This window comes from Emys orbicularis, chromosome 8, assembly GCF_028017835.1.
Source record: "Emys orbicularis isolate rEmyOrb1 chromosome 8, rEmyOrb1.hap1, whole genome shotgun sequence".
NCBI lineage: Eukaryota > Metazoa > Chordata > Testudines > Emydidae > Emys > Emys orbicularis.
Genome location: NC_088690.1, coordinates 95,187,350 through 95,215,114, shown reverse-complemented (window position 1 = coordinate 95,215,114; position 27,765 = coordinate 95,187,350). Strand labels below are relative to the sequence as shown.

Below are 27,765 nucleotides of genomic sequence, written 5' to 3'. Positions count from 1 at the left end.
TAAACAATAGAATACCAATTGAAATTTACTAAATATTTTGGATGTTTTTCTACATTTTCAAATATATTGATTTCAATTACAACACAGAATACAAAACGTACAGTGCTCACTTTATATTTATTTTTTATTATAAATATTTGCACTGTAAAAATAAAATAAATAGTATTTTTCAATTCACTTAATATAAGTACTGTACTGCAACTCTTTTTCATGAAAGTTGACCTTACAAAAGTAGAGTTATGTAAAAAATAATACAATGTAAAACTTTAGAGCCTACAAGTCCACTCAGTCCTACTTCTTGTGCAGCCAATCGTTAAGAGAAACAAGTTTGTTTACATTTACGGGTGATAATGCATAGCACGATAGAAGGGGCACCGCTGGCTCCCATGACCCTCAGTTCCTTCTTGCCGCCAGTGATGGTGCTAGAATGTCTGCTGCTTCGGCTAGCATTGTTTTGTTCTCTGTTCTTGCAAACTTTGAAAACCTATATATAGTTAGTAGTTTATTTGTTACCCTTAGTAGTAGTTCTCAAATTCTTCATTAGTCCCGAATGGGACTCAGCTGGGGGACGGGGCATGCCACGGTCACCAGGCTTTAAGCCCTGCGATCGTTGCAAACAGCCTATGCCCAAGCAGCTCAGGAGATCCTGACGCTCTCGGTGCCGCCCACACTAGCTCCAGCAATACCCCGGGGAGCAAGCTGCTGGACCACCAATGGAAGTGGAGGTTCCCGTGGCACCGGCATCGTCCTAGTTGTCGCCAGACGAGGCTATCATGGGGCCCCCTCACCCAGTTCCTCAGGACATAGGTGCCGACTTCTGGCGCCAGTGGATGCTTGACCTCCTTCTGCCCCCGGCCCCGCCCTGACTCCACCCCTGCCCTGCCCCCATTCCAACCCCTTCCCCAAAGTCCCCGCCCCAACTCCGCCCCCTCCCTGCCCCTATTCAACTCCTTCCCCAAATCCCCGCCCCAGTCCCACCTCTTCCCCGCCTCCTCCTTTGAGTGCGCCATGTTCCTGCTCCTCCCCCCTTCCTCCCAGAGCTTGCTACAGCTGTTCGGCGGTGACAAGCGCTGGGAGGGAGGGAGGAGTGGAGACGCGGCACGCTGGGAGGAGGAGGTGAGGCGGGGGGGCGGGGAGCTTGGCTGCCAGTGGGTGCAGAGCACCCACTAATTTTTCCCTGTGGGTGCTCCAGCCCAGGAGCACCCACGGAGTCGGTGCCTATGCCTCAGGATGACGCCATAGTGCACCAGGAACTTTTGAAGAGGGTCACTTCCAACCTGGGGCTTCAGGCAGAGGAATTGGAAGAGCCCTCGGACTCTCTGTTTGACATCCTCTGTTCCTCGGCTCCTGCCAGGGTGGCTCTACCCCTTCATGAAGGGGTTTCCAAGATCACTAATGCCTTGTGACAGACCCCCTCTTCCCTGGCCCCCATCTCTAAGAGGGCCGAGCGCAAGTACTTTGTGCCAACCAAGGGGCATGAGTACTTATACTTCCACCCTGCCCCCAATTCCCTTGTGGTCGAGGCAGTTAACCACAAGGAGAGGCAAGGACAACCCGGGGCCATGTCCAAAAATAAAGACTTGAGGAGGCTGGATCTTTTTTGACATAAGATTTATTCGTCTTCCAGCCTTCAGTTGAGAGTGGCCAATCACCAAGCTCTCCTTGGCTGATATGACTTTAATATGTGGGAAGCCATGGCCAAGTTCAAAGGGTCACTTCCCGAAGCTTCCAAGAATGAGTTCTGAGCGATCCTTGATGAAGGCACGACTGCGGCCAGGGCAGCCCTCCAGGTGGCATCAGACACTGCTGATGCTGCTGCCCGCACCATGGCTTCTGCTAGCTCCATATGGCAAGCCTCCTGCTGCTCCTCTTTGGGTTGTCCTCCGAGGCCCAGCAGTCAATGCAGGACTTGCCCTTCGACGGCCGAGCCCTATTTGCGGAGCAAATGGACAGCAAGTTGCCTGGCCTCAAGGACTCCCGCACCACTCTGAAAACCCTGGGTCTCTACATCCCAGCCCCAGCATAAGCGGCTCAAACCGCAGCAGCCTCAGGGCCAGGAGAGCCAGATTTGGCAGTACCAGCCCCACAAATGAGCCACGGGCTACAAGCGCTGTCCGAGCCACCCGCCTCCACCCTCTGCCCGGTCAGGCTTGACCCGTACCAAGTAAGGGGCCAAACGGTCATTTTGAGGGTGCGCCCAAGGGCGACCTACCAGACTATTCCCCGAATCCATCTGTCCCAGTGTTCTACAACCGCCTTTCCCTTTTCCTCCCTGCCTGGACAGCTATAACCTCGGACTTTTGGGTCCTCAGCACAGTGGAGCAGGGTTATACCCTCCAGTTCCTTTATACCCCCCCCCCTTCCTACCTGCCTTCCCCGTCCCTCTTCAGGGACCCCTCTCAGGAGAGTCTCCTCATGCAGGAGGTAAAGGGGTTACTACAGCTGGGTGCAGTGGAAGAAGTTCCTCTCAAGTACAGGAACAAGGAGTTCTATTCCCAGTACTTTTTAATCCCAAAGGACAAGGGCGGTCTATGGCCCATCCTGGACCTGCAAGATCTCAAGTACCTAAAGAAGCTAAAGTTCCGCATGGGCTCCCTGGCTTCTGTTATCCCCTCCATGGATCCAGGAGACTGATATGCCACCCTCGATTTGAAGGACACCTACTTCCACATAGCGATCTTTCAAGGACACAGATGCTTCCTCCGGTTTACGGTGGGGCCCCACCATGACCAGTTTGCGGTCCTCCCGTTCGGCCTGGTGACAGCACCGAGAGTGTTTACCAAGTGCATGTCGATGGTAGCTGGTTACCTCTGGTGCCGGGGTATCCAGATCTACCCGTACCTCGACGACTGGCTAGTCAAGGGCAGCTCCAGGTCTCAAGTCCAAAGGGATGTCATGGTGCTGCAAGCCAGGTGCTGCTCCCTGGGCCACCTGGTAAACGACAAAAAGTCAATGTTAGTGTCGGTGCAGAGGATATAGTTCATCGGAGTGGTCCTCGACTCGACCTGCGCTAAAGTGTTCCTGTCGCTGGAAAGGTTCCAGACATTTCCGCAATGAGGTTCGTCAGTCTCTGCGTTCCCTCTGACAACAGCCAGCGTCTGTCTGCGCCTGCTGGGTCACATGGCAGAGTGAACTTACCTTGTCTGCCATGCTAGGCTCTGGATATGGCCCATGCAGCAGTCCTGGGACCCCTGAAAAAGATCGTTACCATTCCCCAGATGATACTTACCTCGCTGTGATGGTGGACTGACAACAGGACAGTCCTGGAAGGGGTTCCGTTCGAAAACCCTCCACACTCCATTGAGTTGGTGTCGGACGCCTCTGGCCTTGGCTGGGGGGGGGCGCATCTCGGCGACCTCCAGACACAAGGGATGTGGTCCCTGGAGGAGGTAAAGTTGCACATAAATGTCAAAGAACTCAGAGTGGTCTGGCTGGCGTGCGGAGTCTTCCGGCCCCACCTGTCGGGCAAGGTGGTACGAGTCCTGACGGACAACACAGCCTCGATGTTCTACATCAACAGGCAAGGGGGAGTGTGCTTGTTGGCTCTCTGTCAGGAGCCGCTCCGTCTATGGGACTTCTGCATCAGCCACGAAATCCACCTGGAAGCTTGTCACCTTCCCGGCGTCAAGAATAGGCTGGCGGACCAGCTCAGCAGGGACTTCTCCTCTCACCACGAGTGGTTGCTCCATCCAGAGGTAGCCTGCATGATCTTCCAAAGGTGGGGAACTCTCCAAGTGGACCAGACAGAACAGGAAATGCCACTGGTTTTGTTCTCAGCAAGGTCTGGACAAGGGCTCCCTCTCCAATGTCTTCCTCCTGTCATGGTCAGGGAGCCTGATGTACGCGTTCCTTCTGATTCCACTCATCAGCAGGGTCCTGGCCAAGATCAAGAGAGACAAGGTGCAGGTATCATGATCACCCTGACGTGGCCTCACCAGCACTGGTTCGGCATGCTCATGAACCTGGCAGTGGCCCCTCCCTGGCCCCTGCCCAGGACCACAGGAAGAGGTTCATAAAGACCTGTTGTCACAGGACCACAGGAAGAGGTTCAACAGGTCCTCCTGGGAAGCAGGAAGCCCTCAACCAGACTGACTTACCTGGCCAAGTGGACGAGGTTTTCCCGCTGGGCATCTGAACATGGCGTCTCTCCCTCACGTTCTTCCATACAAGATGTCCTGTCTAGACTACCTACTTCCTTCCATTAGAGTTCATCTCGCGGCCATCTCCGCTTTTCACCCGCCGATCCAAGGACAGACGGTGTTTTCTCATGACATGACAGTCAGATTCTTGAGAGGGCTCAAGAGACTCTTCCCGCAGGTACAGACTCCTGTCCCACAGTGGGATCTTAACTTGGTCCTCTCTAGGCTCACCGGCTTGCCCTTTGAGCCGCTGGGCTTTTGCTCCCTTTCCCACCTGGTGGCGGTGACATTGGTGAGACAAGTCTCTGAGATTAAAGCCTTGACCTCAGAACCGCCATACACTGTCTTCTACAAAGACAAGGTTCAGTTGCGGCCCCACCTGGCCTTCCTGCCAAAGGTGGTGTCTACCTTCCATATGAACCAGGACATCTTCCTCCCCGTGTTCTGTCCCAAACCGCACAGGACCAGTGAAGAAAGGCGTCTTCACGCCCTGGATATCTGGAGGGCCTTGGCTTTTTACTTTGAACGTACCGAGCCTTTCCGTAAATCAACTCAGCTCTTCGTCACTACGGCAGACAGGATGAAAGGCCTTCCGGTGTCTGCGCAGAGGATTTCCAATTGGATCACCTCGTGCATAAAGACCAGTTATGACCTGGCAGGGGTTCTGCCGCCGCTGATTGTCAGAGCCCACTCAACGAGAGTTCAGGGGTCTTTGGCAGCCTTCCTGGCGCACATCCCTATCCAGGACATCTGTAGAGCTGTAACGTGGTCCTCTGTCCACACGTTCATGGCTCGTTATGCCATCACTCAGCAGGCCAGGGATGATACTGGGTTCGGCAGAGCTGTGTTGTAATCTACATGTCCATTAGCTCCTACCCACCTCCAGGGGTACTGCTTTGGGGTCACCTAATATGGAATGGACATGAGCAAGCACTTGAAGAAAAGACAGTTACCTTTTCCGTAACTGGTGATCTTCGAGATGTGTTGCTCATGTCCATTCCACGACCCACCCTCCTTCCCCACTGTCGGAGTTTCCGGCAAGAAGGAACTGAGGGTGTGGGGAGCCAGCAGCGCTCCTTATACTGCACCATACGGGCGCCACTCCAGAGCCGGTCCCCTACGGATACTGCTAAGGGGAAAACTTCTGGCACCGGTGCATGTGGTGAGCACATACACCTAATATGGAATGGACATGAGCAACACATCTCGAAGAACACCGGAAAAGGTAACTGTCTTTTATCAGTGTAGGTTCGGGTTATTTCACCCTTCAGCAACCATAATTGCATAGGTTTCATAAAATTAAAAGCAATGAAATAAAACCACCACTTGAAGAAATTTACATTGATCTTCAAGAGCCATTAAGTACGTCGTGAAATTCGATTAATCCTTTTGTGTGGGGTAAAAATCATTTTTTGCTTTGCAATTTTCATAGACGCCATATTAGAGAATACCACATGGTTACTAGCAAATATTGCCCTGCTTCTGGGAAACTCTTACACCATCTGGCTGGGAATTCCCTTTTGGCCATTCCTCTTGATAAACATATTTATGAATAATCAACCTTCTGGGCAATCGAAAAAACCATAACACAGCTGGAAAATTCAGGCTTTGAAACAATTACAAAAACTCTTATGATTAGAGAAGTAATGCAGTTTCATGAGGATAAACACAGTCCTTCTTGAAACTTTGTAAAGTGCATGGACCACTGTGTTACCTTCTTACTCTTCCCTTGATATCAGGTGCTTCTTCTGTTCTCCTCTCTTTCTTCTCTGAAAGTATAGCTGCTGTTGATTTTATTCACTGCGTAGTGTTGTCAAGCATATTCGAGGCTTAGTGATTAGCTGTATTCTCCTCCTTATGGGATGAAATTCACTCCTGTAGAGGGCCAGTATAAATCCTGTGTCCGATTTAAGCCTTGTTTTGGGCGATTAAATGGAATTTAAGTGATGCATATGCCCTGTTCTGGGCCTCTAAATGTGTGATTTTTACCCATGGAGAGGGATGGAGTGTGGAACTAATTCCAGGGGGCACATATCTTTCTCTTGTTATCTGTCCCTTTTTTAGATTTGGGCCTAGAGCACTGAGTTCAGATTCAAATTCACTGAAAGTTTGGACTTATGATATCCAGGGTTTTGGTTTGGGCCATTCTTTTTTTCCCCTCAATAAAATATTTATTACAAAAATTAACTACTGTGACAAAGTTCTGTCCTTGACTCCGTGGGTCCTGCGTTTCCTGACAGATTTTGCTAACCTCAGAGGCTCACTGTGACCCTCCACATAGCCCTTCTCTCTCTAGAGGCAAGGGTCACAGTCTACTGAGCCATTTTCATCATAAGCCAGCAAGGGAGGTGAGGAGAAACAACCCTCCCTCGCACAGTCTCTGTTGTCTCCCAGTATCAGTGATTAATCAGGGAGGGGAGGGGGGAGCCCGGGCCCACCCTCTACTCTGGGCTCCAGCCCAGGGACCCTAAAATTAGCAGCTATGGAAGCTGACTTTTTGGAAATGGGACATGTACAATTCCCTGGGCTACTTCTCCACAGCAGCCCCCACTCAATATCTTCTTCACAATTACCTCAGGATCTCCTTCCTTGCACCTGATATGGATTCATACTACTTCGTTCCTCCAACAACACAGTCTCCCTCCTATAGCTCCTGACACCCACACCGCACTGACTAACTGGGAGGCTTTTAACTAGTTCCAGCCAGTCCTTGATTGGCTTCAGGTGTCCCAATCAATCTAGCTTTCTCCGCTGCCTTCTAGAAGGATCTTAATTGGCCCCAGGTGTTTTGATTAACCTGGAGCAACTGCCATTTGGTTACCATGGTACCAGGGATTTGTTTAGCCTGGGGCTAACATACCTGTTCCTCACTACTTTACTGTAGCCATCTGGCCTTGCCCCATCACACTACTTTTAGGGTATATATTCCTTATGATTGAAATATAATTCATATTAAACCAAAATGGACTTCCATAACTAATCACTCACTTCTAAAATGTAATAGATGAAAGCAGAAACTATTCCAGTGCATTTTCTAACCAGTTTGCCCTCTGCATCTCAGTTTTTAAAATGTCTGCCAAAGTGTGATATGGCATGTTTTAAAATATTTCATATTTTTCATTTCATCATTTGAAAACTTTGAACAAATGTATGTCTTCCTGAATAACTACACTGTCATACTGCAGTGTAGTTTTCTCTTGCAAGCTCTTGGTAGGTACTGTTTGGCCAGAGAAGGGTAACTGGTTCGGAGTTTATGGGCTTATAGTGTCTAAATTATCACCGGACTGAAACCTATTGAACAGCCGTAGAACTCTGCAAAACTGGTGAACATTTCATGGCAAAATTTTACAAGGAAACATTTGTTCTTACATTTCAGGCAATTTTGCACTCTGTGTTTTAGTTTGTGAAATTCAATCAAAGGGTTATTTTTACATCGAAACATGAAAAAGTGTTCATTTGGGGATGTCAATTTTTGAATTCACCTTTTGATTTGAATGATCTAATTTTTGTTTGGCATGGGCCATTTTAAAGGGGGACACTTTTAAGCAAACCAGTGCAATTTTTACACCAATTTTCAAATTCATAATGAAATTTTCATAGTGAAAAAAATTATTTAAGATGTCACTGAGAAAGTTTTGCAGCAGCTTAGTTACTCCTTTTGAAACCTCACCAAGATATCCAACAAATAAAACATGCATCTGCCATGAAGAGCGGTTATTTTTAAGGAAGAGGGCATTGGTTTCAGATATGAAAACCGCCATGTGAAAACTGAATGTGAAGCAGAAAGCTGTACATCCTGACTCTGCTTGATATGTGTCTCCTGTTTAGGTCTGCTGACCCAAGGGAGGTCTGCTTTATGCCAGTCAGAACATTCTGAAGTAAACAGAGCTTTTGCACTTTTAGAGCCTTCCTATGATTGCACCTGAGAGAAGGGGGGAAGCTTCTGCTTTTTTTGTTTAGTTCCAAAATATGATTCTGTGATGTGATTGAACGCTTCTTAGTACAATACTGTGACACATTGGGGAATAGGTCTGTGTCTAATATGAATTCTATGAATTCTAAAGACAGATCTTGACTTTCCGCCCACTATAGATGAGATTAAGAAAGCTGTTAGCCAGATGAGTTCAGGGAAAGCTCCTGGAAAAGATGGGATACCAGCAGAGATATACAAAGCAGCAGGTCCAGCAGCACTAGCAGCGTTCCACAACATCTGGGAGGATGAAAACATACCACAGGACCTTCGCGATGCAACTATTGTCTCTCTTTTCAAGAACAAAGGCAGCAAAGCAGAATGTGGAAACTATAGAGGCATATCCCTCCTCTCTGTTGGAGGGAAGATCATCGCCCGCATCATCTTGAACCGCCTAATAGCCAGTATTTCCAAGGCAAATCTACCTGAAAGTCAATGTGGTTTTCGACCTGGCCGGAGCACAGTCGACATGGTGTTTGTTGTCAGACAAATACAAGAAAAGTGCATTGAACAGAACGTGCACCTGTATGCTGTCTTCATAGATCTGACAAAGGCGTTTGATACCGTCAACAGGGAAGCCCTTTGGACTATTCTAACACGACTTGGCTGCCCAAGCAAATTTGTCCAGATTATACACCTTTTTCATGACAGGCGAAGTATTGTCTGATGGAGCCACATCAGCCCCCTTTAACATCACCAACGGCGTGAAACAAGGATGTGTTCTCGCTCCTGTCCTATTTAACCTGTTCTTTGCATGTGTCCTTAACCATGCAATGAGAGATCTGGACCGAGGTATATACTTGAAATACCGGCACGATGGTTCATCTTTTGACCTCCGTCGCCTGAATGCAAAGACTAAGACAGTGCAGAAACTCTTTCTTGAGGCACTCTTTGCTGACGACTGTGCCCTCATGGCTCACACTGAAAATGATCTTCAGCACATTGTCAACAAGTTTGCTGAGGCCTCGCAACTTTTCGGACTAACTATCAGCCTCGGAAAGACAGAAGTTCTCCATCAACCTGCACCTGGATCAAATGCTTCTGTCCCGAGTATTTCCATCAATGGCACTCAACTGAAAGTGGTGGAGAACTTTAAATATCTGGGTAGTGTCATATCCAGTGATGGATCACTGGATAATGAGATCAATGCACGAATATCCAAAGCAAGCCAGGCACTTGGCTGTCTGCATGTCAAAGTTTTAAATCACCACAACATCCACCACAACATCCACAAAACTGCTTGTGTACAGAGCTGTTGTTCTTTCATCTCTTTTGTATGGGTGCGAAACATGGACACTATATAGGTGTCACATCAAGCAGCTCGAAGCATTTCACATGCGCTGCCTCCGCAACATCATGAAGATCCGCTGGCAAGACAAAGTGCCCAATCTCGAGGTCCTCAAGAGAGCCCAGATGACAAGCATCGAAATGATGATCATGAAGTCACAGCTATGTTGGACCGGTCATGTCAGCCGCATGGATGCCAACAGAATCCCCCGTCAGCTTCTGTATGGTGAGCTCTCCCAGGGCATCCGGCATATAGGTCGTCCACGGAAACGTTACAAGGACGCCATCAACGCCAATCTGCAGTACAGCAGTATCAAACCTAGGGACCTTGAGGACGCCGCCAGCGACAGAACACAGTGGCGTGCAACAGTCAGAAATACCTGCATCGCCTTTGAGGAAGACCGCTGCCGGCGTCTGCAAGAGGCACGCGAACGACGTCACAGAGCATCAGCAGCGCACAATCCACTGACCGCGAACTTCCCATGCACTATCTGCAGCAAAATGTGCACCTCTAGAATTGGCTTGTACAGCCATCAGAGGGCACACCATAAGACCATCAACAGATGATCTGCACAGATTTTGTCATCATCGGATCGATGGACTACCAAGAGAGGAATATGAATTCTATTTGGTTTCATGAACACTATTTGTAATTGTAACAATCATTGTGAATTAGCCCATCCATTTTGTAGCAAAAACTTGACATTTAGTGGGGAAATTATATTTGGAAAGCATGGGTAATGGAGTGGAAAATTTGTGGATGACACCAAGCTGGGAGGAGTTGCAAGCACTTTGGAGGGCAGGATTAGAATTCAAAATGACCTTGACAAATTGGAGAATCAGTCTGAAATCAATAAGATGAAATTCAATAAAGACAAGAGTAAAACAGTTAGGATGGAAAAATCAAATGCACAGCTACAAAATGGGGAATAACTGGCTAGGTGGTAGTACTGCTGAAAAAGATCTGAGGGTTGTAGTGGATCACAAATTGAATGAGAGTCAACAATGTGATGCAGTTGCAAAAAAGGCTAATATCATTCTGGGGTGTATTAACGGGAGTGTCATATGTAAGACATGGGAGGTAACTGTTCCCCTCTATTCGGCACTGGTGGGGCTGCAGCGGGAATACTGTGTCCAGTTTTGAGTGCCACACATTAGGAAAGGCGTGGAAAAATGGGAGAGTCCAAAGGAGAGCCACAAAAACGATAGAAGGTTGAGAAAATGCGACCTGTGAGGAAAGGTTAAAAAAAACTGGGCATGTTTAGTCTTGAAAAAAGAAGATCGAGGCAGGAGCTGGTAAGTCTTCAGATATGTTAAGGGCTGTTATAAAGAGGAAGGTGATCAGTATTTGTCTGTGTCCACTGAAAATAGGACAAGAAGTAATGGGCTTAATCTGTAGCAAGGGAGATTTAGGTTAGGTATTAGGGAAAATTTTCTAACTGTAAGGGTAGTTAACCTCTGAATAGGCTTCTGAGGGAGGTTGTGCAATCTCCATCACTGGAAGTTTTTAAGAACAAGTGGACAAACATCTGTCAGGGATGGTCTAGTTTTCTTGGTCCTGCCTCCATGCAGGGGGCTGGACTTGATGACTTTTTGAGGTCCCTTCCATCCCTACATTTCTGTGATTCTGTAACAGAGACATCAGGGATTATTAGCACTGAATGGCTCTGCACTGGTGAAACAATGAATTTGCTATGAGCAGGACCATTGACTTTAAATGGACTCTCTTCACAGAAACTTGTCTGGGGAGAAGGAAGGGGGCTGGAATTCCCCCACCCAGGTCTAAGCGAATGGGCTGGGAGAGCTGAGGGACAGGGTCTGTTTTAAAAAGGGGTGCTTCTCTAAACAAAAGGGGCCTTTTCATCTCCAGGACCAGAAGAAGGAGTGAAGGCAGGCGGGAACAAACCTGGGGATTTGCAAAATGGGATGAAATCAGACTAGGAGGATTCATTCAGGAGTTTCTTGGTTTCCAAGGATCTGTAACTGTCTCATGCTTTTTAAGAGTAAAGTATGTATGTATTTAAGAAATTCCTATGCTAAGCCTGTGTTCCTGGCTTTCCTACCACACTGTTCCTGAAGGGTGAAGCTAGGAAAACAAGAGCTTCCACAGCCAGTGGACTCTGTGATAAACATGTTGAAGCAAGTAGGAGGCTCTGGAGGGCTGTGGCAGTGGTTCCAGGGTTTAGGTGGCTGGACTGTAAGGTCCCACTGCCCAAGAATGTGGCAGATATGGGGTCTGCACCTGGAGAGTGCACCTGAGAGACCCAGAGCTAGGAATAGTGACCAGTCACTGTCCAGACCCAGGAAGCTTAGCAGCTTGTGAGATTCAGCAGTTGGATCCCCTTACAACAGACTCAGAGGCACCAACTTCTCCTGGCGCCGGTGGTTGCTTGACCCCCCCGGCCCTGCCCCGACTCCCTGCGCCCCCATTCCAACCCCTTCCCCAAAGTCCCCACCCCCTCCCTGCCCCTATTGGACTCCTTCCCCAAATCCCCGCCCTGGCCCTGCCTCTTTCCCACCTCACCTCTGCCTCCACCCCTGAGCGCACCGCGTTCCCGCTCCTCCCTCCTCCCTCCCACAGCTTGTTACGCTGCGAAACAGCTGTTCTGCGGTGGCAAGCGCTGGGAGGAGACGCGGGGCGCAGCGCGCTCAGGGGAGGAGGCGGAGGTGAGGTGAGCCGGGGCGGGGAGCTTGGCTGCCGGTGGGTGCAGTGCACCCACCAATTTTTCCCCGTGGGTGTTCCAGCCCCGGAGCACCCAAGGAATCGGTGCCTATGAACAGACTGGTGTCCATTCTGAGAGCAGGACTGGACCAGGGTCTAACAAATACTACTTCTGATCAAAACAAAGCTAATAGTAAAAAGAACCACTAATCTAGCTGGACTATCAAGAACCAGACACTGCAAACCAAAGCAGCCACATGATCATATCATAGGAACTCTAGTCCTCCCTTCACTTCTTTATCATCATTAATCTAATTATGTCTAAATTAAGGATCACCGGCTCACAGAGGAAGAAATACAGGATAATCCCACCCCACAAGGTCTCTGGTATACCAAGCCTCTGGTATACCATTTTACTCCTGTCTGTAAAATGCCAGCAAATGTGGGTGCTGTATAAATTATAATAATATATCTCGCACAAACCTTTCCCTAGGCTTGTACAGTCACATTATGTGTCACCATTCTATGCTGACATCCCTTTTTCCCTTCTCTGTCACTTCTAGGGACATGAAGCCTGACAACATCTTACTGGATGAGCATGGTAAGTGCCGGTTGTTTTGTGGTAACTGGAACATACGTGTGCACAGAGCAGCACAGAGCGGGTGACTTGAAATGGGCACCTTCCAGCCTGGATTTGGAGCCTTGTATTATGCAATGTGTTGTGTTGTCTGTGTTAAATTGTAAGCAGTTTGGGACAGGAACTGTCTTTTGTATTTTGTTTGTCTTCACCTGCTTTCTGTAAAGCACCATCATGTAATCTTCTGGTGCTTTACAGTCATAGAATACCAGGGTTGGAAGGGACCTCAGGAGGTCATCTAGTCCAACCCCCTGCTCAAAGCAGGACCAATCCCCAGACAGATTTTTGCCCCAGATCCCTAAATGGCCCCCTCAAGGATTGAGCTCACACTCTGGGTTTAGCAGGCCAATGCTCAAACCGCTGAGCTCTCTTCTACATTAATGTCCCATAATTTACCTCGTCTATTCTTAAATACTTACTGTAATTCAGTGACATTTCTAGAAGTCATTATTATAGGTGACACAATTAGCGCTGCCTGGAGTTGATTGCCCAACTGATCTCCTTAGAAGATCCTGGTTTCAGCTGCTTATAACTTTGTCAAACTTCAACCATTTGGACTGAAATTTTCCATGCTAGATCATGTAATAATAGACTCTATCATAATGCAGACACACACAGAGGGAATGAGGGGGTTGCACAGGCAACCTTAATTCTGTCATTTCCTAACTTTTGAATGCTTAACTCTGCAACCTTAATGTTCTTTTAATGTAGTTTTTTGTTTATAATGTAGATATAGATTTTAATCCTGGAATCTTCACTTAAGCCTTTCTCAGGCAGAACTTCAGATGAACTCCTGTATTACTCTCTACACTTTTTTTTTTTACTCTGGCAAAACTCCCATTGAAAATTTGTCTGATATTTATCTGCTTTTAAAATGTCAAATATCTGCTGAAAATCCTTGTAACCGGCTCATTTGTGAGAAATTTTTATTAGCGCTTGCAGTAAGCTACTTGTATAATAAAAAGCTGTTGCAGAGAGCATAGAATATATGAAAGTCATTATCACTTTGCAGGTTTGATGGGTTTTGGTGCAGATGCTGAAATTCCTAGAGAACTGCCATTGTTTTAGCTTGTAACTAGCTTTGTCTGGCATCACCACCTGTCCCCAGATTGTACTCATTTTGCATATGACCTCTAATTTCAAAGTGCTGGATAATTATTTATTTAAGAACTGTCAGAAAAGCTTTCCCTGCCTTTCTTTACAAATACACATCTCTTCCTTGTCTCACTCAGGGACTTCCTTCTGTCTCCTCAGACACAGGTGTAAATAAATAAATGGGCCATATTCTCGCTTTCTCTCTGCCCCCAATTCCAATCCAACCCATTTGCATTCATCAGACGGCACAAGTGGTCACCTATTGGCAATATCTAAGAATGCTTCTGGGGGTGGGGAGCTGCCAGCTAGCATTGTAGCTGGCTCCTACATCACCCTCTCCTCCTTGTCCTAGAGAGGGGAAGCTAGGCCCAGAAGGGGCAGTATTGGAGGTGGGAAGGCAAGTTGACAGAGCACAGCTCCATTCTGGCAATTCTTACCTAGTTGACTGAGGCCAATGGTGAAAAGTGCTACTCTGGCCTATATTGAGACCACGGCTTGAGCTGTGAAGGGCAGATATGTGCCACCTAATGTGTGCACTTTAATTGAATTCTTGTGGCACATCAAATTAGAACTGGTCCGGAAATGTCGTTTTTATTCCCTTGAAGAATTTCAAATTCTGTTGAAACTTTCCATCAAAAGTTCATGTTTTCCTTAAAAAAACAAAATCCCCCCCCCCAAAAAAAAGTTGGTCAAAATTGAACATTTCCTATGGAAATTGCTGCTTTGACAAAAAAGCCATTTTTCACTGACAAAAATGTTTCAAATGACAAATTTCAACTATCTCTACATAACATATTAAAATTAATTCATTGATATGTGTACAGAAATTTGATTCAATAGCTTTGTGCACTAAAGGGCTCTTTAATCTAGCGGAAGAAGGCATAACAAGAACTAATGTCTGGAAGTTAAAACCAGACAAACTCAAATTAGAAAAATTTGTGCCATCTTTAACATTGAGGATGATTAACCAGTGCAACAAACTAGCAAGGGAAGGGTGAATTCTTTGTCTCTTGCTGCCTTCAAATCAAGACTTGGATGCCTTTCCGGAAGACATGTTTTAGCTCAATACAAGAGTAACTGGGTGAAGTTCTATGGCCTGTGTTATACAGGAGGTCAGACTAGATGATGTAATTGTTCCTTCTGGTCTTAAAATATATGAACAATCAACATTTTATCTTTGGCTTTGAGGTTGCTGAGGGATATCTTTTGGGGATATTTAATTGATTTCCTTTAGTCTTCGCTAGCTGTCAGACCACTAGAACACCTGTTTCTGTCCATTTTCTTGTATGTAGGGGGTGAAGTTCACTTCTGAGGAGCTGATGCTGTTATCCCCAATTGCAAGAGTGATGGAGTATTTTGACAGTCTGATCCAGTAGGTGTCAGTCATAGATGGCATTCAACTCTAAGTGGTGCCTTTATTCTCATGTTCCTCTTGTTGTCCATATGCAGCCCAGCTCATTGGGGTTTTTCCTTCTTTCTGTGGGTAAGCTTCTGAGTTCCCACCTCTCCCGATGAAATTGGTGGCAATTGAAAGTGCTCACCACCTCTCAGGATTGGGTTTTGCAGAGTCAAATTACAGAGAGGCCTGAGCACTAAATTCAGATCCAAAACTGGGTTAAATATTTCCCAGTACAAAGTGGTGCTTGGATCTGGGATTGTGTTCTGCTTGGTATCAAGATAACTGCGAACTTCCTTAATGTCTGTGCAATTGGGGCTGGGTTTTTTGGCCCCATCTCTAGTTCAGTCTGAAATTTTAACTGGTTCAGGTTGAGGATGGATTTGTTTTAGTGTGTTCTTTTCTGGAGTTGTGCCCTGAGCTCCAGTGCCCTCCTGACTGTGACTTTCTGCTCTGTGGTTTCTCTCCCTGTGTTTGCTTCGCCATGGCAGTAGAGGTGTGTAATTCTATTCATGCGTGCAAAAAGCTTTTTACCTACAGTTCACATTTTTGTTTTCCCCTGAGCAATTGTTCTTGCAGCATCTGCATCTATATTTAGACTGGTAGATTATGCTTGTTTTCCAGTGGCTCTTCCCCTTTGGGATGGAGCTACAGACTCCACTTCCATCTCATGTTACTTTGACAGGTTTATGCCCGCACTATATGGGTACAGAGGAAGCTCTGTCGTCTGTTCAGATGTTCTTTCTATTTTTTGTTGTTTTGGTTCTTCCTTTAGGTGTAAGGGTCAGATTTTGAAAGGCATTTAAGCGCTTAAAGATGCGAATAGGTGCTTTTGAAAGTCCTACTAGTCACCTAACTTCTTCTTTAGGCACCTAAATACCTTTAAAAAAATCTGGCCTTAAGTGTATTCATTTAGATTCTGCTTGCCATCTGCCTAGCTTTGGGCATCCATTCAGTGCAATGCAGGCCTTTGGCCAAACTGTACATCTGTGAAATATATTTCAACAATTAAGCTCTACTTCCACATTGAAAGATATTAGTGTTTGGGTTACAAAGGGCACTGACTTTTTATTGATTTTGACCTTTAACTATCTTTGTAGATAGGACTTTCTTTTGTAAATTTTACTTACTCCTGATCAGTGGAAATACCTATTATCACATTACACATTAAAATAATTTTTATTGCATTGACTTGAATAAACTGAATATACGTACATAATATATTTGCAACTACTGTAATTTGGTTCACAGTCTGTAAGGGGTTGTTATGCATTGGAGATGAAATTCAGCCCAGTGCAGAGAGCTGGGTGAAGCTCTATGTACCACTGAAGTTCCAACCAAGGACCTACGTTGGGGCTTAAATGGCATAGGCCCTAGAAGGGCTTAGGTGTAGTCCCTAGAAGGGCCAATTCATCTCCCACTCAGGTCAGTGGACTTCAATGAGAGTTGGATTGAACCCTAGGAAAGAAGCCTCTTTCAACACCTGGTGATCACTAAATAATCATTCCAAGGCTAAGGTGATAGTTCTTTTTGATAATTTGCACATACCTCTTGGATTAAAGAAACCACAGGTTCATCTGAGAATGAAAGAATCCAGTTAAAGTAAATTTGCAGGAATCATGATTATTGTTTAAAAGGATTTGCTTAGTTTTACTACACTAACAAAACTGAGACAGAAGTGTCTCGTAATGGCCTCCGCTCACTTCTGTTTCCTCTGCTGCAGCCAGGAGTTTCTGCTTCTCACGTGGTTTGGTACTGAATTATACTAGTTCATCCTATCTCATATATAAAATCAGTAGATCCTAGCATGTAGCCAAGATCCTTTCTTAGTAACACCAGTCTGGGATTTACCTGTAACTGTCCAAGGTGAACTGGGCTGGCAAGCCATGAAGACTAATTTGAACTTTTAGTTTTTAGACTTAAAACATCCTGTTCACACTCATGGGGTTTCTTAACTCTTAAATTCCCAGCAACAGCCATGGATGGAATGAATAGGCTGCTTTCCTACCAAATATTAGACTGTAGCTACATCCCCAGCTGCAAATATTGAGGATTGAACAGACATAGATTATGATGTCAGGTGACTCTGCAACATTTTTGGCTTTCAGAACCCTGCTTCCAGCTTAGTGTTCCAATCAATCTGAGCTCTTGAGAGGTTAAAAGTTTTTAGGAAACTTGGGATGTGTTTAAATTAATCCCTTCAAATAAGTGATACATCTAGAAGAGCATGGATTTTGGCTCAGAATATCAAAGTCTGAATAATAATAACAGCATCTATAATTCATATATATTAATGTGATTTCCGGCAAAGAGGAGATGAGAGTGGCAGAGAGAATGAAAGCTGACACAAGGATGTGAAAAGAACCAAGCATTTGTCTCGTCTCTACGCAGTTCCTCCTTCAAGTGCTCTCCAAGGATTCAGTGCTGGGGTTTTCTTTTTGGAGTGAGAAGGGTGGTCTGGCTGATTTTGGAAGGCTGTTGAATTGGTAAAGGCAACACATGTTCTGTCTGCTAATTAGTCGGTGGCTGATAGATGCACTCTGACATCTCAGTCATGTTCTTCCAGCAGTGCAGATGGCAGGCCAGAGGGACAGTGGCTCCTCAAGCTTTGCTTTCTTCCATCAAAATCAAGCCAGACTGAAGCCTCACAGCATCCAGAAGGAAGTCTGTGCTTCTGTCAGCACTAACCCTACCTACAGGGCACTCAGGCACTGAGCAGGGTGTGGCCTTAATAGTGCTCTTAGCATATAAGCATTTATAGGAATCAATGCAGAGAACCACGTTTCCCAGTTTCAGGCCAGGCAGGCTGTCCGTGGAATGTGAAACTGCTGAAACTCCAGAAAGTGACTTTTTTGGAGTTATTCAGCATTGTCCTCTCCCGATGAAGGTGGATATATTAACCAATGAGCTGCGGCCCCATGGCCTTTATACTCAGACACTGTTTGGAATAAGACTTACCTACCTTTCGTGCCTAATCTATTATTTGTATTACAGTAGTGCCTAGAGGTATCCTAATTGAGGGTTCCTAGTGCCAGCACTGTTCACAAACGTCACAAAGAGACAGTCCCTTCCCAAGGGGCTTACAGTCTAAGCACTGTACAGTTAAATTTGCTTAATGTTGCCCATTTAAGACTTCATACTGGATACTCATCTTCACCTCCCTCTGTTGAAGCTCTGATTATTTTCTATTTTCATAGATTCTAAGTCCAGAAGGGACTGTTGCGATCATCTAGTCTGACCTCCTGTATAAAACACAGGCCATAGAACTTCCCCAAAATAATTCCTAGAGCAGATTTTTTAGAAAAAATATCCAGACTTGATTTTAAAGTGGTCAGTGATGGAGAACCCACCACAATTAATTAATTGCAGTGGTTAATTACTCTAACTTTTTTTTTTAATTACACCTTATTTCCAGTTTGAACTCTAGCTTCAATTTCCAGCAATTGGATCATATTATACCTTTCTCTGCTAGACAGAAGAGCCTATTATCAAATATTTGTTCCACACGTAGGCACTTGTAGACTGTAATCAAGTTGCCCTTAACCTTTTTTGTGTTAATATAAATAGACAGAGCTCCTTGAGTCTATCACTATAAGGCAGGTTTTCTAATTTTTTAATAATTCTTCTGGCTCTTTTCTGAACAATTTTTTAAACATCCATCTTGACTTGTGGACACCAGAACTGGACACAGTATTCCAGTAGTGGTGACACCAATGCCAAATACAGAGGTAAATTAAACCTCTCTACCCCTAGCCAAGAGTCCCCTGTTTATGCGTCCAAGGATTGCATTAACCCTTTTGGCGACAGCTTTACACTGATAGTTTCTGTTCAACTGATTATCCACCACAACCCCCAAGTCTTTTTCAGACTCACTCATCCCAGGGGAGAGTAGCATGGCCTACATTCTTTGTTCCTAGATGTATACATTTACATTTAGTTGTATTAAAACACATATTGTTTGCTTGCACCCAGCATACCAAAACAGTCTAGATCACTCTGTATTAGTGACTTGTCCTCTTTATTATTTACCACTCCCACAATGTTTGTGCTATCTGCACACTTTATCAGTGATGATTTTAGGTTTTCTTCCAGGTCATTGATAAAAGTGTTAAATAGCGTAGAGCCCAGTGGGAGCCTGCTTGTAACCCACCCACTCGGGGATGATTCCCCATTTATAATTACACCGTGACATCTATCAGTAGCGAGCTTTAATCCATGTAATGTGTGCCATGTTAATTTTATATCGTCTCATTTTTTAATCAAAATATCATGTGATACTCCATAAAACACTGTACAGAAGTCTAAGTACATGAACACTATTCACTTTATCAACCAAACTTGTAATCTCATTAAAAAAAAAAAATTAAGTTAGTTTGGCAGGCTCTATCTTCCATAAACCCATGTTGATTAGCATTAATTACCTAACCCTCCATTAATTCTTTATTAATCAAATACCATGTCAACCACTCCATTACCTTGCCCAAGTTTGATGTCAGACTGACAGGCCTATAATACCTGGGCCATCCAGTTTACCCTATTTAAATATTAGCACAACACTACCTTCTTTCCTGTTTTCTAGAATTTCCCCGGTGTTCCAAGATTTATTGAAAATCAACATTAATGGTCCGGCCAGTTCCTCAGCCAGCTCTTTGAAAACTCTTGGATGGAAGTTATACGAACTTGCTGATTTTAAAATGTCTAACTTTACTAGCTGCTGTTTCTGACTCATGACCCTGTTAATCTCCCATTGCAACAGACCATGGGAGAGACCAAATTGGACAACACACACCAAGATTTCAGTAGACGATATAGACATAGATGTTGATATAAATGGCCCTTCCTCGGGTCTCAGCCAAAGATGGTACTTAAAATCCTCACCTCCAGTGTGGAGGGATTCCCTGCAGAGAAGGCTGACATGCTGTCTGGCATGAAAGCAAATATCATATCCTGCAAGATACACTCAAAGGGACAGTAGCACCAAATATCCCTTGCACTCATATTGCTGTGAACATTGAAAGCAACATTTATGGCAGTATCACAGTGCCAATGGGCCTTCAGGAAGGATCATGGCCTAACAGGCCCATGACGACTCTGTGGGGAATACCTGGGAGCAAACAGGTGGTACCCCCTAGCTAATTAGAAATAGACCAACTGAGTTAGAGGGAGACTGCTAGAATGCTATAAAGAGAAAGTTGCCCAGCAGAGGGGTGGAAGCTCTCTCTAGAAAAGCTCTGTGACAAGCTGGAGGAACACACAGGAGGTGGAATAGGCCTTTGTGGGGACAAGCCCTGAATGGGGGCTTAGAGTTGACAGTAAGAGCCCCCAGAGAACTGTCGGCAGGGCTGCCCGGGGGGGGGGGCAAGTGGGACAATTTGCCCCAGGCCCCGGGCCCTGCAGGGGCCCTGCGAGCCCTGGCCGAGAATCCCTTTCCTCACCTGGTGGCTATCCGGGTCTTCGGCGGCATTTCGGTGGCAGGGGACCCTTCAGTGCTGCTGAAGACGCAGAACGACTGAAGGGCCCTCCGCCGCCAAAATGCCGCAGACTCAGAGTGCCGCCCGGTGAGTACAAGATACCCCGCTTTGCCCCAGGCTCCCTGAATCCTCTGTGCGGCCCTGACTGTCGGAGTCCCTGGGGATGGGAGACAGTGGGGAGCTTCTGTCAGGAAGCTCCAGGAAGAGAGCTGGAGACTGCCTCTAGACCAGAGAGAGCTACAGCGAGAGCCTGGCTCCTGGGAATGGAATAGGAAGATGAAGAGACCAAGAGACACTCTGGAGAAGGAGCAAGTAACTAAGAGATTAGCTCTCCAAGGAGGAATAGCAGGATAGGAACTGAACTCCAGCATGGGCACGGGTGGAGCAGTTGAGTCTGGGAGGCAAGCAGGACTGCTGGTGATTTACTGAAGAATGGAGGTAAGAAGCCAATGACTTCAGTGAGGAGGAAACTGAAGCCTGGGACAATTTCTTTGTTAGTTTATTGATGAATAACCCTCCTCCTCCCTCTCCCCACCCCAACATGAGCTTATTGAAGGTAAAGTCTGATGCAGATAAAGTCTGATTTATGTAGCCAAAAGAGGAAACCGAGGCACAATATGAGGCCTGGGCTTGTGACAAAGTGGTACCAGACTGAGTAAACATAGTTGTGGGAGGAAATGTGGACATGGAGGAAGTCTTGCGGATCCTGCAACAAGAGGCAGCAACATTAGAGCAACTGACGACAATATCTGTAAGGGAAATGGATACCTCAACTGAGCTACTGCTAGTGATTAAAGTGACAGGACAGAGTTTGACAAGAGCTCCAAAACATGCAGACATGGTCTCCCCATCATGATTTTTCTGGGAAGTGTAAGGAACCATGGAGCCTTGAGGACTATGGAAGCTGGATGAGAGGAGAAACCCGTGAAGGAGGTGTCTGCCTGGGGAGATGGGGCAGACTACCCCGGGTGTAATCAGACTAAGTAACAGGGGGGTGTCTGTTAGAAAATGAGATTAGAGGGGTCTTGCGGGAAGAACCTCAGAGCCTACCAAAGAGAAATGCCCTCACAACTGGGGGGGGGGGGGGAGTGGAGGGGGAAACTCTCTCACTGTGATGAAAGAGTGGGTGATACAGGGTCTTGGAGACAGCACCTGATAGGGGAGGCTCTGGTAGCAGGCAGTGCTTAATAAGGGAAAGGAGACAGGTTCCCAGATGGAGATTGTGATGGAGGAAGATGGGCTCCTGGTTCAGTCCTGAACACTAAAGGGATCTATATTGACTGTGCCCTGGGGAGGGTATGGAGTGTAGTGTGGGCCACACTGCACAGGATCTGAAATGGCATGGACTAAGGACTTGTTCCCTCCAGGACTGGGTTTAGGACCTGTGGGGAACTTGTGGGGAGCAGGGCCAGTGCACCTGTGCCTGGTCTGCTGACCCCAATTGATACTGAGCTCATTCAATCCTGTAAGATCATCACAGTGCAGAGGCGACTCATGGGGGGAGGGCATGGAGGGTCAAGTACTCTCCCCAGATTGGTTGGTCGGGGCGAGGAGCTAGGGTGACCAGATGTCCTGATTTTATAGGGAAAGTCCTGATTTTTGGATCTTTTTCTTATATAGGCTCCTATTACTCCCTACCCCCGTCCTGATTTTTCACATTTGCTGTCTGGTCATCCCTAAGAGGGGCTCTGTCCTTCTCTCCCTCCATTACTATTGATAATTCCCCCCCCCCCCCCCCCATCTAGTAAAGGACCAATACCATTATTGGGATTCTTTTTGTTCCCAATATATTTTAAAAAACTTATTGTCCTTAACTCTGATGGCCATAGAGTTCTTCTTGTATCTCTTTGCTTCCCTTATCAATTTTCTATAGTTTCTACCTTCTAATTTATATTAATTACTATTAATTTTCCCTTTCTTCCATTTGTTATATATTACTTTTTCATAGCGGCTTTCACTTCCCCTCTAAACCAAGTTGTTCTTTTAACTAATATGGCCTTCCTCGATTGTAGCTTTTGGGGCGTCTATTAAATTGTTCTTAAACAGTTCCCAATTGTCACTCACATTTTTCTGACTAAATTCTTCCTCCCAGGTGATTTGGCTCATAATTGTTTTCAGCTTTGTGAGCTTGACCCTTTTAAATTTCAAAGTTATATTGATTAGTTGTCTGGACTTTATTCTATTTTATTTCCTCTCTACCTGTGTGTTTCTGTGAGATATTTGTATAGCGCTTTATATCCTGATCACTACATGATCTTGGGAAAGTCTCGTAGGCTCTAATTTTGGTTTTTAATTTAGCCACAGAGTACCTGTATCAATAGCCCTATTCTTGTGTCTTCACAAGAAATATTTAGCCAGGATTGTGGAGAGGCACATAAAACCCTCTTGCATCATTCAGGCCAGAAACTCATTAGTAGAGTCTCTGTTCTTGCTCTCCAGAAAAGCTGATCTTATTTTACTTATATAGCTTTAACACCTGAAATAAAGCCAGGAGTGAATTCCTAGCTATGCCTAAGCAATACGATTTGATTTCATGAGCCCTTAACTCAGTGAGCAGAGGTGGAGGTTCTTACAGGTGTGGGCTTGATCTCTGGGGTAAAGGAAGGAAAAGCAATTCAACAATGTTCTCCTGTTTCAGAAAAAAGGCTGAGGAGTCTTTGAAACATCATAACATGCACAGAACCTCTCTATGAAGCTTGCTGTTCCTGATAAAGACACTGTTCCTGTCAAGCTCGGCACTCTGCAATCCCACTGAAGTCTCTGGGGACTGAGAGGCTCAGCACCTTTCAGGAGATGCTTGAACTCAGTGGGAGTTGAGGGCACCCAGTCACTGGCAGCCTTCAGCACCTTGCAGGGTTGTGCCCACACAGCCCACAGGGGTTCAAAAGGTGAAATTCACTGCAGTGCAGAGGGCCTTGCGGTGGGTGTTCGCACCACTCTGCATCAGAGGTCTGCCCGCTGAGCAGCTGCCTGACTGTCCCTTGTATGTGACAGGAAGGGTCTTGGCTTAGGCTCCACATAGAATGCCATGAAAGGCCACATTAGGGGAAGGCTGGAGGGGGAAGGGAGTGCACAGGAGAAGTTACAAAGCCATATTTATGCTGATCCAGTGGCCCCAACACCACCTTCAGCAGGTGCAGAGGGACTGTGCCTCTTAATCCAGGACTCAGCAGACGCTGTGGATTTCACCTCCCTAACTGCCAGGTGCTCCATGCACATAGAGCCCAAATACTCAGGTTCTAGGTGGTTGCAGTGATTTCACCCTTAATGCCCCTGCCTTCCTTATGCCAGGTTGGCATTTAGGTTCGCAGACGTGTTTTTGTTGCTGTTTTGGGGAGCAATATTACCTTAAAAGTGCCCTCCTTGTTACACTAATATAAGATCCTGTTGGTATTATTTTAAGAGGGATGAGGCAAAAATGCCAGGTTTATTGTAAATACAGAGAGAGAGCGAGAAATCAGGATATGCAATTCAATATTATTTCACTACCATTCCTTATTCATTCACACACTCATTCATACAAGTTCTGCAGAGTTGTTATAGTTACCAGACTAGAGGTTGCTCATGGCAGAGTACTGGCCAGGTAGTCTGCACATGAGGGTGGAGCCGAGTCCTTGTCAGATGCGCATCCGATGCTCCTGGAGGGTGGTTGCAGAACCAAACTCAAAGGTTTTCAGTCTTTAGAGTCTGTTCTTATAGGATTTTGTCCTTATACAAGTCTATGGGAATTGCTTCGTCCTGCTGATGTTTGTTTGAGGTGATTATCAATTAGCAGGTGGCACATCCCTGATGGCTGAATGTCTGAGTGTTATCTTGTTCTTCGGGAGTCTTCAGTCCTCCATCCGGTGGGGGGGCACTTGGGTGGATTCCGGCCTGCCCACCGGGGGTCATCCAATAATCTCTAGTCTGCGCATTCTTCAGCCAATCGAGACTGAAGTTGTAATTCTTAGGCTGGCACTTCCCTGACCATTCATTCTTTATCTAAATCAATTTATCCTTTATCTAAATCCAGCATCCATTCACATACATCCTCTATTTTAACATACATTTATCACTTATTACTTTACTATTTCTTAACTTCTAGCAACTCTCAGGATGTTGCAAATCTACTTAAACTTTAACATACATAGCAAACAAGTTAAAAGCTGTGTTCTGTTTTGAAGAACAATTACAGTTGTTTTTGCAAAGCCTGATTCCTTTTTGAGAACAGACTTTCTGTCTTAGGATGTGTTAACACAATTAGCAGTTTGGCCTTTCATGTTTCTCACAGAGAGGGAGAGACACAGAAATGGAAAAGCAAGAGGCCTAAAGTGTGGGGAATTCAATTGAATTCAATCTTACCCCTTATCTGTTAGTCTTAAAGGTGCCACAGGACCCTCTGTTGCTTTTTACAGATCCAGACTAACACGGCTACCCCTCTGAATCTTACCCCTTGTCTATCTTGGCCTCAGACTTGTTATACACGTACACTTTATGGTTCTAATACAGAAATTCCCTGATATGGTCCAACATCCTTTGGATTGAAGCAACACTGCAGAAAGGTGCCAGATTGATTTGCCTGCTCCATAATTGTGGTTCTGAATTTAGCCAGGAAGCAGTAACGTACAAAGTGCCTGCAAGAAAATGTATGCATCAAAGAGAGAAGATGAGGTAGGTGGAAACAAAAGGAGGGGGAAAGCCAGGCAAACACGTTCTTGGCAAGTGGCAAAACCCTTGTGTCAGGCTGCCTGAAATTTTGTACAACAAACTTTGCATGCCTTCTGCTGGGAAGTCCGTCTCTGTAAAGCCAATATTGTCAAGTTTAGAATGTTGAGATAAAAAGATTCAGGTCAGTACAGAATGAGTTCTCAGTAATAACAATTACCCAGACACCAGTTTTAATATGATGGATCAAAGATAATCAACATAATAATTTTAACATATGAATTGTTTCTTACCAGAGAGCTATGTGGATCTGCCTCTTTGGGCCAGGTACAGCTGCCCTCACTGAGTGGCCCACCCTTATGAAAAAAATTCTCTCTCCCATTTGAGAGGAGCAGTCTAGTTTACTTACCTAAGATAGAAGTTGGTGATTCTCTCCCTTTAACCTACAGGTCCCTGTGGTCTGCTCACCAGCCCTTGAGTTCACTCACCTATAATTTTCTTTACCTTTGGGAAGGGACTCATATTTGCCACTTCCCTGTGTATAGCCCTAATGAACACTCAGGAACAAGACAATTACAACCAACCACCTGCCTTCCCATCCCTCCAGAAATTACTGCCCCCCCCCTTTATTTACTTTTGTATTTTGAAGGGGATGACTATGGCTATTTAGAGAGAGGTAGCAATGAAACTGGCAAATTATCAAAGAGGATAAAAACTTGGAAAATATTTTCCAGTGTGGTTCCTCCACCCCTCCACCCCCACCCCAAGAGTGGATTTCACCACATTTAACAAACTTCCCATGCCAAACATCCCAGTTTTGCTGCTAAGGTTTCATCAATACAGAAACATTTGGTGCAGATCTAGCTATGTCCTGCTGGAGTAAGATGGCAAGACATTAAAAGCATGAAGTTATAAATGGGCAAGATTTTAGGTAGGCTAGAAGGTCAATGCTCAAACACTTGAAAGCAGTGGAACTTTAAATGAATGTTCTCTCTTGGAATGTGCTGAAGACCTTAGAAATGAGCTACAATTCTGGCCATGCCAGTTGAAGGTCACGGGGATAGTTGAAATCGGCATTGCTGTAGCAAGGTCTGGATTACGTTCTTTCTCGATAGCGCAAAACATCTTTATGGGTGTCTTCTTTGAGTGGGTAATGGTATTCTGAGCCCATAATGTCACAGCCATATTGTAACATAACAAGGTGAATAGAATCAAGGCCAGAAGGGACCACCAGATTCTCTAGTCTGACCTCCTGCACATCACAGGCCACTAAACTCCGCCCGGTTACCCCTGTTTATGAAACATGCCAAGAAATGAATTTACCTTGAACCAAGTCTTTTATTTATAATGATCCAAGACAAAATGAAAAGGGGAGACAGTAAAGGGAAATGTGTGCTCAAATCTCCCATTTGTGGGATTATGCATCAAGGAGTAAAATTCATTCCTATTAACCATTAAGAGACTATATTTATTTAGATTAGATTTGTAAAAGCATGAATAATTTCACAATCGAAGGTGCTTCCCATGTGAACTGCTCAAGAAGTGGGCTGCCACATTCTGCCCTAGCTTTAGTTTTTGAGTGGTCTTAATGAGGAGCTTCATGCAGAGCACATTACGGTAATCTAATATTCCAGCTATTAAACTGATTGGAGTCATGTACTTGCAGTTTACCCCAATTATGAATAAGAGAGGCTTGTGCTCCTCCTGTTTACCAAAGTTTTGGGGGCCTTGGGCTCACTTGGAAGAGTTAGGTTCCCGATGAGTTACATTCCCAATGAGTTGGATCCCCTTCTACACAGGCACCTTCCGTGTCTCCAAGCAGGATCCTGGTTAGTTGAATGGGATGATTAGATTATTTAATCACTAGTTGATTATCAAGGATTTATTTCTTGATAAGTGATAATTCAGTCATCTATAACACTAATATCATGATCTTAATGAATTATTCTATGAAATATAAATTAATTGCAGGGCTTAAGTGTGATTTGGACCTTTTAGGCGTAAATTTGCTCTTGTGGTTCACTGGATGTTTCCTTCAGTTTCAGTGCTCAGAAAAATGCTGTTTTCTCTTTTATAGTCTAGCTTCTAGCCTGTATGTTTCTATCTACTTGTTGCAATTTTCATAATTTCTTATATCCTGTATACAACTGGTTAATGTACTATTAAAGTGCTGCATATCTATGGAGGTGTGTTGGGTGCTGCTGTGAGAAGTTTTACAGTGATGTGTATCAAATAGGATATCAGAAAATTTGAAAGTCTGTTTCCCTTATGCTGTTCCCATAGACATGTTAATAATCCCCTCTGCTAAGGTATTATTAGTCTGGACCTCATTTACTTTGTCATCCGTGTCTTGCTCTTCCAAAAAGGAAATGAATTGGTGACGTAGTACATTTTGTTATTGCTTGGATTCTTAGCAGGTTCCCAGTATTTATTTATTTACTTACTTGTATTGTGGTAGCACATG

At 45.3% G+C, this 27,765-nt stretch overlaps 1 protein-coding gene across 1 annotated transcript in view; it reads left to right on the top strand.

Moving 5' to 3' along the window:
- STK32A (serine/threonine kinase 32A) overlaps positions 1–27,765 on the top strand; it is a 69,970-nt gene that overhangs the window by 21,847 nt on the left and 20,358 nt on the right. Inside the window, exon 4 of the mRNA XM_065409734.1 lies at positions 12,622–12,659. Coding sequence (XP_065265806.1) covers positions 12,622–12,659 — 38 coding nt within the window. The remainder of the gene's footprint in view (positions 1–12,621; positions 12,660–27,765) is intronic.